Source organism: Moschus berezovskii, chromosome 2, assembly GCF_049115385.1.
Source record: "Moschus berezovskii isolate FMDL1 chromosome 2, NW_MosBer_1.0, whole genome shotgun sequence".
Taxonomy (NCBI): Eukaryota; Metazoa; Chordata; class Mammalia; order Artiodactyla; family Moschidae; genus Moschus; species Moschus berezovskii.
The window spans coordinates 29,886,413-29,899,090 of record NC_142461.1 but is presented as its reverse complement, the minus strand read 5'-3'; the positions used below and the strand labels follow the sequence as shown (position 1 = coordinate 29,899,090).

General features: G+C 60.7%; 1 protein-coding gene across 2 annotated transcripts; it reads left to right on the top strand.

Moving 5' to 3' along the window:
• The first annotated feature begins 2,891 nt into the window (after positions 1-2,891).
• CTDSP1 (CTD small phosphatase 1) lies at positions 2,892-9,398 on the top strand. 2 transcript variants are annotated; one of them, XM_055398207.2, is made up of 7 exons: positions 2,892-3,152; positions 4,528-4,676; positions 5,114-5,215; positions 5,403-5,459; positions 6,113-6,205; positions 6,340-6,525; positions 7,189-9,398. In XM_055398207.2, the coding sequence occupies exons 1-7, from the start codon at positions 3,086-3,088 to the stop codon at positions 7,315-7,317; spliced, it is 783 nt and encodes a 260-aa protein (XP_055254182.1). In that variant the 5' UTR covers positions 2,892-3,085; the 3' UTR covers positions 7,318-9,398. The 2 variants fall into 2 exon arrangements, with proteins under 2 accessions (XP_055254182.1, XP_055254181.1); XM_055398206.2 differs by having other exon boundaries at positions 2,899-3,152; positions 5,111-5,215.
• Positions 9,399-12,678: the final 3,280 nt, after the last annotated feature.

Below are 12,678 nucleotides of genomic sequence, written 5' to 3'. Positions count from 1 at the left end.
CCCTGCCCGGACCCCTCCCTACCTACAAGGCTGCCCCTTCCCCAGTAGCTCTGGTCTTCCCAGCTTCCCCCCACCCCCCTCGCCGTGTTTAGATCTAACTAGAGACTCCTCCGGCTGGGAGTGGCTTGACACCTTAACTCTCCCCAAAAGCTTTCACCCACAACTCTTATCACTACACACCCCCAGACCTCCTGACTCACTCCGCATCCACCCTGCCCTGTGGGCATGTGCACCAGGTGTGCCTCGGGGCAGGGCGTCCAGCCTTTCTCTCCACATGCCGCCTACCCACTTGCCCGGGTGGGACCCCAGCTGTCAGAGGGGGAAGCTGAGAGATGCTGGATGATGTCCCTAGTTGCCAGACCGAGCCTGGCTGAGCCTAGTGTTTCTCGGCTCACAGTCCTCATGACTTGATTTCTCCTGGAGTGCAAACCAACTGCACGGCGACCCCCACCTGCTGTAGCAGAGAGGGTAGGGAGACAGCAGCTGGGTGTGGGTTTCCTTTCCCGGGGAAACCAGAAGAAGCCGCCCCACCCTCCAGAACGCTTCCACTGGCAGCTCACTTCCCACAGACCCCTAGAGCCCGCACTGCCCGGGTGTCGGGACTCAGTCCGCATCCACCCACTCCGCGCGGAAGGGGCACCTCGGCGAGTCCCGAAGCCGGAGGATGGCGGGGGGTGGGGGTGGGGCGGAGTAAGCGCGGTAGGGCAGCTCTGCTTGGAGGAGTCAACAACCTCGAAGGCTCGGAGGGGACGATGGAGGTGTGTCTTAGGGGCGGGAGGTGAAGGGAATAGCGACTGGGCGGGCGGGGGGGCGCGGTCCTGCCCGCCCTATCCCAGCTCCCCTGACCGTCGAAGGGACAGCCGGCCAGGTTCCAGCCTCCAGATAGGGGGAGGGGAGGGGAAGGAAGGCGAGCCGCTCAGACTAGAGACGAGGCCAGGGGTTCGCTCAGCCCTCCGCCGCCCATTTCCTTTTGGGATCAGCACCGGCTAGGCATTTGGAGATAAAGCCGAGGCGCCGCCCCGGGGCCCGACCGTAAGGGAGGGGGCTCCGCCCGGCGGCCAGAATCCCACCTCTGTCCCTGCCGCAGGGCGGGCCGAATCGCTCACTAGTCGGGACTCAGTTTCTTTATCTGTAAAACGGGTTTTTAAGAGTCGTTAAATGAGATGAGGAGCGCAGCCACAGCCCGACCCAGACGTAAGTTATCGCAGCACGTTGGCGATTATTGTGACTAAAAGCAGAAGGCGAGTCGTGCTGTCCAGAGGATCCACAGTCCCCGACCACCTCCCCACCCCGCCCTGGACCCCAGGCCCGAAGCAGACGCGCCTTGGGACCAGCTCTGCTCGCGACCCACCGCCCGCGTGGGGCCTCTCCCTCCCGGGCGCCCCCTCCGCCGGGCCGGGAGAAAGCGCGCAGCGCTCTCACCCGGCGGCCGGACGGGACACGACGCGCCCGCCCCACCCGGCGGGGGAAGGAAGTGCTGGGGCGTGTTTATCAAGCCTTGGCGTTACTAATATTTTTAAAATGTGAACACAAAACAGTAACCACAAATAGAAGGAACTTCATAGACGGGAAAAAAAAAAAAAAAGCCCCGCCTGCAAACTTCACCGCGCAGCACACGGGAGTTTTGCTCGCGAAGAATCCATGTGGAAACGCGAGCCCCGCTCACGGGGCGAGTCTGCACGGACCCGAGTGGAGCGGGTGTGCCAGTGGATGTCCGTGGTCCCCACGGTCCGGCATCGAGTCCCACTGTGTGAGGCCGCGGCCTGATTTCCCCTCCCCACAGAGGGGCTGGCGGGTGGGAAGCAGAGGAGGGGAAAAAGGAGGGTTTCATTTCTTCGAAGTCGGTGGGATTTGTCTAGGCGAAGTGGTAGGAAGCGCATTCAGGAAGAATGAACAGCACGTATAAAGGCCCTGAGGAGTGGAGGCCCTTGGCTTCAGGCGAAAAACCAGGTGGCTGGAGTGGGCATGGGGAGTGGACGTGGCCGGGCGCCCGGTGAGGAGAGGTCGGCAGGGGCACCCCGGGGCAGACAGCTGGAAATTCTATGCCCTACAGCTCCTGGTTTAGGGAAAAGGACCCGAGAGTGCGGGTAGGTCACGGTCCGGTTAGGGACCTAATTGTGTGGATCTGCATAGTCTTTCGGAGAAGGCAATGGCAAGCCAGTCCAGTACTCTTGCCTAGAAAATCTCATGGACAGAGTAGCCTGGTGGGCTGCAGTCCATGGGGTCGCTACTAGTCGGACACGACTGAGCGACTTCACTTTCACTTTCACACATTGGAGAAGGAGATGGCAACCCACTCCAGTAGCCTGGTGGGCTTCCGTCTATGGGGTCGCACAGAGTCGGACACGACTGAAGCGACTTAGCAGCAGCAGCAGCATAGTTGTTTGGAGGTGCAGCAGAAGCTTTGCACACTCACGACTTCCCCTGCAACCACCGGAGAGAAGACCCACTTTTCAGACCACATGGTATTATCCCCATTTCCCAGATGAGAAGACCGAGAAGCTGCCAATCCCCGACCTTGGTAATGTTCAGAGGTGGAGTCGCGCTGCCTCGGGGCACTCCCGGGCGCGGGCGCCCCGGGCGGGCCCTGGTCCCTGGCCGCTCAGCTCGGAGAACCGTGGGCCGGGGCGCCGGCCCTGCCACGCAGCCGCAGAGGCTTGGCCTCACTGTGGCTGGCGGGCGGGCGGCGGGAAAGGAGGCGGCGCCCCTAGGAGCGCGGCAGGAACCCTGCCGGGCCCGCCTCCCTGCCCGCCGAGCAGCGCCAGCCCCTCAAGTGATGAAAGCCCCGGCCGAGTCCAGGTCACGCTGAAGCCGTTGCCCTTTTAAGGGGGAGCCTTGAAACGGCGCCCGGGTTCCATGTTTGCATCCGCCTCGCGGGGAGGAAACTCCATGTTGTAACAAAGTTTCCTCCGCGCCCCCTCCCTCCCCCTCCCCCTTAGAACCTGGCTCCCCTCCCCTCCGAAGCTCGCGGGGATCCCTCCCTCCCACCCCTCCCCTCCCCCCCGCGCCCCGATTCCGGCCCGAGCCGGGGGGGAGGCCGGGCTCCCGGGCCAGAGTCCGGCCGGAGCGGAGCGCGCCCGGCCCCATGGACAGCTCGGCCGTCATTACTCAGATCAGCAAGGAGGAAGCGCGGAGCCCGCTACGGAGCAAAGGTACTGGGGCGCGCAGAGGGGCGCTTAGACCCGGCGCCGCCGAGAGGAGGGGGCCGGGACCCTCTCGGGGGCGACAGTTGCCGCCGCCGCTCGGGGCGCCCGCCTTGGCGGGGCCCGAGGCTTCCAGCCGGAGGGGGAGCTGGCTGAGAGTTTGAACTTGCAGAGACTCGGAGACCCGGGGCGGGGCCTGGCGCGTTTTGGGGCGCTTCGGTCTGCTCGAGGTGGGGAAACTGAGGCAGGGGTGGAGCACGGGGCGCCCTCCGGGTTTCCCAGACTGGGTGTGCGCGAGGCCGAAGAGTCGTCCCCCCCCACTCCCCCGTTGGCGCCAAGGGGGCTGGGAGATGGGGGCGCTGAAGAGGGCGCCTTCGGGCCACCAGCTGAGACTCCGCCCCCGCGCGGTCTGGCTGGGTCGCGGGAGGGGGCGCAGAGGTGACAGCGGGCTGGGGAGGGTTGGAAAGATCTCCCGCTAACACAGGGCCACGTTCCCCACAAACTTCCGCGTCCCGCGTGGAGGCGCGAAGAGAGACAACCACTTCTAAGGATCGCCCGCGCGCCCGCAGGAGACGCGTGATCGGACCGCGCACTTGGCTCCCCGAGCCGGTGGGCGCCGTGTCTGTGCATACACACAGCGACCCGAGATGCCGCCAGCCTCGGCCAGGCACCCCGGGACTGATGGTTCTGGTCTAGGGGGTCTGCCCCTCCCTGTCCTCGTGTGGACTTAAGAGGCTAGGAAGTCCCTCCAGATTTGTCCACTTGTGGCCGGGGTCGGGGTCGGGGGGGGGGGTGGTGGGTTGTATAGGGGGTCGGGTGGAGGGAGGGCCAGTCTATCAGCGGGATTTAGGTTGGAGGTCCGGGCGGGGGCGAAGGAGGAGGGGCCAGTAGATGGCCGCAGGACACTAGGTTCAGGCCCCCACCCCCTGTGTCTGGGCCCAGCTTCAGGGAGGACTTTGGACTTCTGGAGGCGAAGGATGGAAGGAGGGCGGGAGTGGGCCCCAGAGCCCCAAGCCCCAGTCCTCTTTGGTAGGGGCCCCACTGACCAGAGGCTGCTCAGGTACGGTGGGTGTCAGGAGGTGCCCCTATGCACTGCTCCCCCAGCAGAGATGGAAACTGTTGGGAAGAAAAAACACCTCCTGTCCCAGCCTCCAACCAGCCCACTCCCTAATGTGGGTGACGTTGTACCCACATTAGAAGAACTTGTGGGGAGCGGAGGGGTGGCCTGGAGCCAAGACTGTCAGGCTGCCACCTTAGTGTGTCTCCCTCAATGAAGGCAACACGGCCAGACCCACTCAGCCCAGGGGTTGGCAGCTGGGCATGTAGGCACAGCCCTGCAGGCCAGGCAGTGTGCACGCCCCCACCTTGGGCCTCCCTGCTTCAGGTGACCAGAAGTCAGCAGCCTCTCAGAAGCCCCGGAGCCGGGGCATCCTCCACTCGCTCTTCTGCTGTGTCTGCCGGGATGACGGGGAGGCCCTGCCCGCCCATAGCGGGGCACCCCTGCTCGTGGAGGAGAATGGTGCCGTCCCCAAGGTGCGTGCTGGCCAAGTGGGGGCTATGGGGGCACCTGGACTCAGCCCTTTGGGGGGTGTAGGGGAAGGGGGCTCTTCATGATGTGCTGCTAGGCCCTGCGGAGGAGGATGAAATCCTCCTACCCCCCACCAAGCCCTTCACCCTCCCAGGCCTCCCCAACCCTGACTGCCTCCTGAGGGCCCCCCAGCCCCGAGGATTCTGAATTTCCCCTTCAGAAGTGTAGGCTTTCCTCTGCGTTGGTTTCCCAGGTCAGGAAGTGAAGCCCAGAGAGTCAGGCAGCCTACCCCAGGCTCCAGGGTTGGCAGGGGCAAAGCTGGGAAAGGGCTGGAGTCTCCACTCTGTCCTTGGGGCTCTCCAGGAAGAGGGCTGGGGGAGGAGAAATGACTGGGGCTTGAGAGAGGTGGCAGCAACCAGCTCCCGCCTTGTCCCCACAGCAGACCCCAGTCCAGTACCTGCTCCCTGAGGCCAAAGCCCAGGACTTGGACAAGATCTGCGTGGTCATCGACCTGGACGAGACCCTGGTGCACAGTTCCTTCAAGGTGGGACCCCCCAGCAGCCCTAAGGCCCCGGTCTCTGAGCCCTAGATGGTATTTTGATAAACGTGGAATTGTCAGAAGTCCAGAGAGGGTGTGAGACTTGGCTGAGGTCACACAGACCCCGGCCTGGCCTGGGAGTGTGGTCCTGGCGGGCCTTGCCCCAGCTCCAGCAGCTTTCTTCCCCCTGCAGCCAGTGAACAATGCTGACTTCATCATTCCTGTGGAGATCGATGGGGTGGTCCACCAGGTGAGGGGCTGGGGGTGGGGGGGAGGTGGTAGGGTTGGCATCTGTCTTCCAGACCCCGGGTTCCTCCCACCAGTCCTGAGAGCCCTAGATGGGATTTTGATAAATGTGGAATGTCCGGGGCCCAGAGAGGGTGTGAGACTTGCCTGAGGTCACAAAGACCCTCAGGGACTTGGCCCAGCTCCAAGGCCTGCAGGGAGTGGGGTGGGGGGTCTTCCTCGGTGCCCCCTCGCCCCCACCCTGCCCGGGACCCAGTTCAAGTAATTCAGGATAGGTTGTGTGCTGTCCAGCCTGTTCTCCATTACTTGGCTCGGGGGCCGGTGCCCTGCAGCCTTGGGGTGAGGGGGTTGCCCCAGGCCCCCACATCCAGCCGAGGCCCTGGCGGAGGAAGGGGTGGGAATTAGTGATTCCCTCTGAGGTAGGCCCCAAAGACAGGAGTCGGAGGTTATTTGATCCTCTTCGGGGACAGTGGGTGGTTTACCCAGCGGTGGGGGGGTGGCTGGCCAAGTGGAGCCCACGGGCCCTGGGACCAGCCGCTCTCCTGTGCTCCTCTGCCTCCTGCATCTAACTCCTGCGCAGCCCCCCCGGCCACCCCACCCCGCCCCACCCCACCCGGGCCCATGGGCCCGCAGTTCCCTCACTGGCCCACCCCCCAGGTCTACGTGCTGAAGCGGCCCCACGTCGATGAGTTCCTGCAGCGGATGGGTGAGCTCTTCGAATGCGTGCTGTTCACCGCCAGCCTGGCCAAGGTGAGCCCTCCACCCTCTGCAGGGCTCCCTGGGCACCTCTGCTTCCTGTCTGCCTCTGACACACGACCTCTGAGCAGAGGTCTCTGGGTCCCTCTTGGCGCCCTCCCTGCCCATGACCCACCTCCCACCCCCAGTACGCAGACCCTGTAGCTGACCTGTTGGACAAGTGGGGGGCCTTCCGGGCACGGCTGTTTCGGGAGTCGTGTGTCTTCCACCGGGGCAACTACGTGAAAGACCTGAGCCGGCTGGGCCGAGACCTGCGTCGGGTGCTCATCCTGGACAACTCGCCCGCCTCCTACGTCTTCCATCCAGATAACGCCGTGAGTGCCCAGCAGGATGGGGGTTGGGGCCCTGCGGGCGTCTGGGCCCTCCCGTTCCTCCCTCTTTTCTCTCCTTGGTGGCCCCTGTGCTGCCCGCTTGCCTTGTCCATCCATAGCTGCCCCAGGTCTCTTATTAGTCACTCAGCCCATTCTGCCTGCATGTACAGGGGGCCTGCCATGGCTTTGGGTCCCTTGCTGGGCACTAGAGCAGTTTCCACTTCATCCTAACAGTTGTGAACTATTAGTGGATCCCAGAATTAACTTTTTTAAAAAATGAACCGAAACTGTCCAAGTGCTTAGCACACAACAGGGTAAGGGCTTCCCAGGTGGCGCTAGTGGTAAAGAACCCGCCTGCCAATGCGGGAGACATAGAGATGTGGGTTGGATCCCTGAGTCAGGAAAATCCTCAGGAGAAGGGAATGGCAACCCACTCCAGTATTCTTGCCTGGAGAATCCCATAGACAGAGGAGCCTGGTGGCCTGCAGTCCATGGGGTCCCTAAAAGTCAGACACGACTGAACAGGCTGAGCTCAAACACGCAGCTCTGACTTGTGTGATCAGTGAGACTGATTGGGAAGCTGTGGGTGAGGGTGCTCAGGGCTGATCTGGATGCTCTGTGCCCAGGGCCCCCTGCCCGCCTCATTGCCCCGCACCCATCTTCCAGGTACCAGTGGCCTCGTGGTTCGACAACATGAGTGACACGGAGCTCCACGATCTCCTGCCCTTCTTCGAGCAGCTCAGCCGTGTGGACGACGTGTACTCAGTGCTCAGGCAGCCTCGGCCAGGCAGCTAGTGAGGCGCCACGGGGCTCGGACCTGCCCCTGACCACACCCGCACCCCTCTCACTCGGACTCTGCCTTAAGAAAACTCAGTGCCTCGGGGAAAGCGGGATCTCCCTGCCCCCTCCGCTCCCCCACCAGCCTGGCCAGGCTCTGGAGGGGGCAGCAGGCTGCACAGAGGGCGATGAGCCCCTGGGTCCCTGAGTCAGTGCCTTAGAACCTCCTCCTTGGGGGACCCGTGGGGCTCTGTGTGCCACTCCCCCTTCCTTCCTCTCTCTCTCTGCACCGCCATGTTTCTCTGCTGCCAAATTGGGCCCCTCTGGCCCTTCCGGTTCTGCTTGGGGGAGGGGCAGGGTTTGAGCTGCCCTCTGCCTTGGACTGACCCCCCACGCCCACCCTGGGAACAGTGGACACCAAGTGCCTTGCATCGAGCCCTCTTCACAGCCACTTTTCCCAGGGCCATGATCCGGGTCAGCTCTGCCCGGAACAGCCTTCAGGTTGCTGCAGTCTAGGCTGGTGGGGGAGGACTCAGTCTCCCCACCTCTTCCCTGGGGACTGCTGCAGGCACCCCCTCACCCCACCTCTGCCTAGGGTGGGGAGGGTTGACCTGTTTCCACTTGCGAAGGGAGCAGGGGTCTGTTCAGGACCCCAGAATCCAGCTGCTCTGGGCTCACTAGCTGCTGAGGGCTACTTCCCACACTGCCCCAAGTTCCAACCTCTCACCTCTGCCTTGGCCGCCCTGGAGGCCCTGGGGCTTGGTGCCCCCAGCTCTGTATCGGGGGCCCAGGCAATATCCTGCGGTGCCGTATAAATATGTATATGTGTATATAGACTTTGAGGGGAGGGGGAGAGAGAAGGGTCAGGTAGAGACACCCTTCCCTCCCCCTTTCCTGGGCCCATAAACTGGGGGGGGAGGAGGGAAAGGATTTTTACATTTTTTAAACTACTATTTTCTGAATGAAACAGGCTGGCCCAAGGGGCCCCAGGCCCTGTCCTTTGTCCCTCACACCCTCTCTGCTCCATTCATTCAAGAAACATTTATTGAGCACCTTTTCTGTGCCCAGTGCTGTGCCAGGCCCACCAGCGGAGTTTGTGTGTGGGTCTCTCTCTAGACCACCTAACTGGTGCCTCCCCACCCACACCCCATACTTCACCGGTGCCTTTAGGGGATCTGTAGGAGGTGGGACCCTTCTTGTGGGGTTTGGGGGTCTCCAGGAAACCTGGCCAAGCTGTCCCCCCACCCCTGTGCCAACCCCACCCCTGTAGCCCCTCTGCTTTGCCCCCTGCTGGCTGGGGGCAGCTCCCAGGACGTCCTGCCTTCCAGCTCTGAGTCCTTTATCTGGAATCCCTCCCCCAAATGCTGAGTCTGGAGGCCAGGGCCCTGGGCTCTCCCAAAGGCCTAACGGTTAAGGGGACCCATATACCAGTGCCAAGGGGGATGTCAGGTGAACATGTCATTACCCCCTCCCCCCAGTTAGTCTGACTCGGGTGACCCTCCCATCTAAGTGCCTTCTCTGTAACGGAGAACCCCACAGTTTGATAAGAACTAAAGAGAAAGCCAGACCCCCCCCAATCCTGGCTCTGTGGTTATTGATGGGGAGGGAGGTGTTGCAGTTGGGAGGAAGTCCAGTGAAGCCACACCTGCTTCAGCAAACCCTTTGGAGGGAAGGGGATTGTAGTGGAGGGAAGGGCTGCCCTCACCTTTCCAGGGGCATCAAACCTGAAAATGCAAACTTTGAATGGGTCCGAGTGCATCTGTGTTGTTTGCTGTTTAGTGACTAACTCCTGTCCAACTCTTCTGAAGCCCCGTGGAGTACAGCCCACCAGACTCCTCTGTCCATGGGGTTCCCCAAGCAAGAATACTGGAGTGGGTTGCCATTTTCTTCTCCAGGGATCTTACCCCCTACCCAGGGGTCGAACCTGTGTCTCTTTCATCATGTGCATTTGCAGGCGGATTCTTGACCGCTGAGGCACCCGGGAAGTCCGAGTTCATCTCACTGTTGTTTAATTCTAACCCGTCTTGGCCTCAGTTATCTGATCAGCAAAATGGAGCTAGGCCCTCTTTGCAGAAATGATTAAATAATGCCTGCATCGGGAGGACTCCACAGAGTATTAGCTCTGAGGCGAACTGAACCGCGTCCCTAGGAGAGGCCCCAGGAAGGTATTTGGAGACTGGAGGGGTGTGGTCTCCGCCCCGGAGTGGAGGGGAGGGACCCGTGAGGCCCCAGAGGGTGGAGGGGAATGGTGGAGCTAGAGGGAAGCCAAGTTCAGCTCCAAACGGAAGAACTTGGAGCGCGGCTGACGGAGGCCGCGCGCGGACGGCCGAGGCGTGGCGGGCAAGCGGAGGCGGCCGGGACTCCGCGGGGCCTGGGCGGGGTCGCGGCCTCGGTCTGGCTCACCTCCGCGGCCCTCCCCCGCTCCCGGCCGCGGCCTCCCGCTACCCGCCGGCCGCACCCTAGCGCGAGCCTCCGGCCCACTTCCTGCCTCCGCCCCTCCGGCCCTGGCAGAACTTCCTTTGCGAAGCTGGGCCGCCCCGGGCCCTGGCAGGAAGTGCCCTCCCGCCTCGCCCTCGCCTGCTGCCCACGGTGGCCGCTAGAGGCCTCTCTGTCCTCGCGGACGCCCGGGCTCCCCGGCGCCGGGCCGCTCCCGCCGGCCCCCTGCCTGGGCGCAGGCATCCCACCCTCTCCCCTACGCGCCCGGGGCTGGAAGGATCAGGGCCGGCCTAGAACGAGGCGCCCTCCCGGGGGTGGGTAGCTTCTCCCCGCTCCGATCTGCCCCTCTCAAATCTGATGCCGGTGCTCCCCCCGCCCCATCGCCACCCTCTGCCTCTCCCAGCCCCCATCCCCTCACCTTGGGGCTTCAGCCTCCTGGCGCTCCAGACGCTGCTGTGTCGCCCCAGGTCTCTGCAGCGTGCGTGTGAAGCTGCCCCCTCCCCCACCCCTCTCCCCACTACTTTTCCTGGTAGAAAAGCGTCACAAAGCCATCATCACCCGGGAGGAGAGCCCGCAGAACCCTCGCTCGGCTCCCTGAGTTCCAGTCCCAGTCTGAGCCCTTGGCCGGGTCAACACCGAGCCCTCCCTGCCTCCTGCCCGGCCCTCCTTGGGGTCTTGCTCTATTTCCTGCTCTCCATGCAAACACTCGTCCCCCACCCCCACCATCAGATTTGCATCCTGAAGGGCCTGTCACCGCAGAGAGCAGAGAGTCACCACCGCTCCCAACTTTGAGACCTCAGCCAGCCTTATACACACACACACACACACACACACACACACACACACACTTCATCCACAGAGTTCAACGCAACAACATGGATTGTGGTGCCAGGCACTGTGCCAGGACCCAGGGATACGCCATGACTAGGATGAGCTTCTGCTCTCAAGGAACTCACATCCTAGTGTGGAGAACAGACATCTGAACATGTTGTCCAAACCTGAAATGCTGCAAATGGGGGGGCAAGATATAACATGTGGGGAGCACAGCGACACCATAATTTCCCCTGGGGGTACATGGGAAGCCTGGAAATCCTCCTTGCGAAGGATTTGGGAAGGAGGCAAGGTTCAGGGGAAGGTGGTCTGTGCAGGGAGGTCCAATGGGAAAGGAAGCCAAAGCCTCAAGGGACACACTAGGGAGCGTGGGAAGTGACAGTTTCAAAATTGCACGCAAGGGGGGAAGGAGGGGAAATGACACTGCAGAAAAGCAGAAGCGGGATAACACTGATCTGTAGCCAGACCAAGGGGGTGGCCTTTTCCTTGCAGGCAGGGGGTGCCACAGAGGGACACTGAGCAGGAGAGAGGCATACGCAAACCTGGCAGCCACCCATTGGAAGCTACATTGGGGGAGTGTATGTGTGTGCTGTTCTGTCCAACTCTTTGCAACCCAATGGACTGTAGTCTGCCAGGCTCCTCTGTCCATGGAATTTTCCAGGCAAGAATACTGGAGCGGGTTGCCCTTTCCTGCTCCAGGGGAATCTTCCCAACCCAGGGATCAAATCTTTGTCTCCTGTGTTGGCAGATTTTTTACCACTGAGCTACCTGGTTAGGGACCTAAGACTGTCCCTATTGGGAGACCACAGACATGGTTCCAAAGACAGAGGATGAAGACCTGAACTGCAGCCAAGACAGTGAAGAGGGAAGGACGAAGTGATGGATGTGACACAGGAGATGAACTTGTCAGAAAGCTGCGGCTGGTTGGCTCTTGGGGCAGGGGTGGAGGGGAAGGAGGAAGGCAACCTGACTTCTGGCTTTGGAAACTGTGAAAATGTCTCTACCTGAGGGGCTTAGTTACTCACTATTTGCTTGTTACTCACAGAGTCATGGATACACCACTGCTGACAGGAGTGTACATTTGGTGCAGCTTCTTTGGAGAATAATTTGACCATCAAAAATATTTTAAAAATGCAGACACTTTTTGATCTGGCAGTTGGATTTTTAGGAATTTATGTGGTAGATAAAATGTATATTCATATAACTGTATGCATATGGGTATTAATTTTGTTGGTAATACCTGATGCGAAGAGCTGACTCATTTGAAAAGACTCTGATCTGGGAAAGATTGAAGGCAGGAGGAGAAGGGGATGACAGAGGATGAGATGATTGGATGGCATCACTGACTCAATGGACATGAGTTTGAGTAAACTCTGAGAGTTGGTGATGGACAGGGAGGCCTGGTGTGCTCCATGGGGTCCCTGGGGTCTCAAAGAGTCAGACACGACTGAGCTACTGAACTGAATAGCAAAGCACTTGAAATAACTTCAGTGTCCAAGAATAAGGAACTAGTTAAATAAATGTCCGGAGAAGGCAATGGCACCCCACTCCAGTACTCTTGTCTGGAAAATCCAATGGATGGAGGAGCCTAGTCGGCTGCAGTCCATGGGGTCGTGAAGAGTCAGACACGACTGAGCGACTTCACTTTCACTTTTCATTTTCATGCATTGGAGAAGGAAATGGCAACCCATTCCAGTGTTCTTGCCTGGAGAATCCCAGGGACGGGGGAGCCTGGTGGGCTGCCGTCTATGGGGTCACACAGAGTTGGACTCGACTGAAGTGACTTAGCAGCAGCAGCAGCCAGTGTTCTTGCCTGGAGAATCCCAGGGATGGGGGAGCCTGGTGGGCTGCTGTCTATGGGGCTGCACAGAGTTGGACATGACTGAAGCGACTTAGCAGCAAATAAATGTCGCTGTATCTATACCAGAAAATACTATATAGTGATGAAAAACAATGAGGTGGAACTGTCTATCTACTATCCACAGATACAGAATGATCTCCAAGATAAACCAGTCAACAAAACAAAGCAAGTTTCCTAACAATGGTGATGGTGGTTTTCCACTAAAGAGAAATATAAAAGTAGTTACAAATGCATGCATATAATTTTGTATA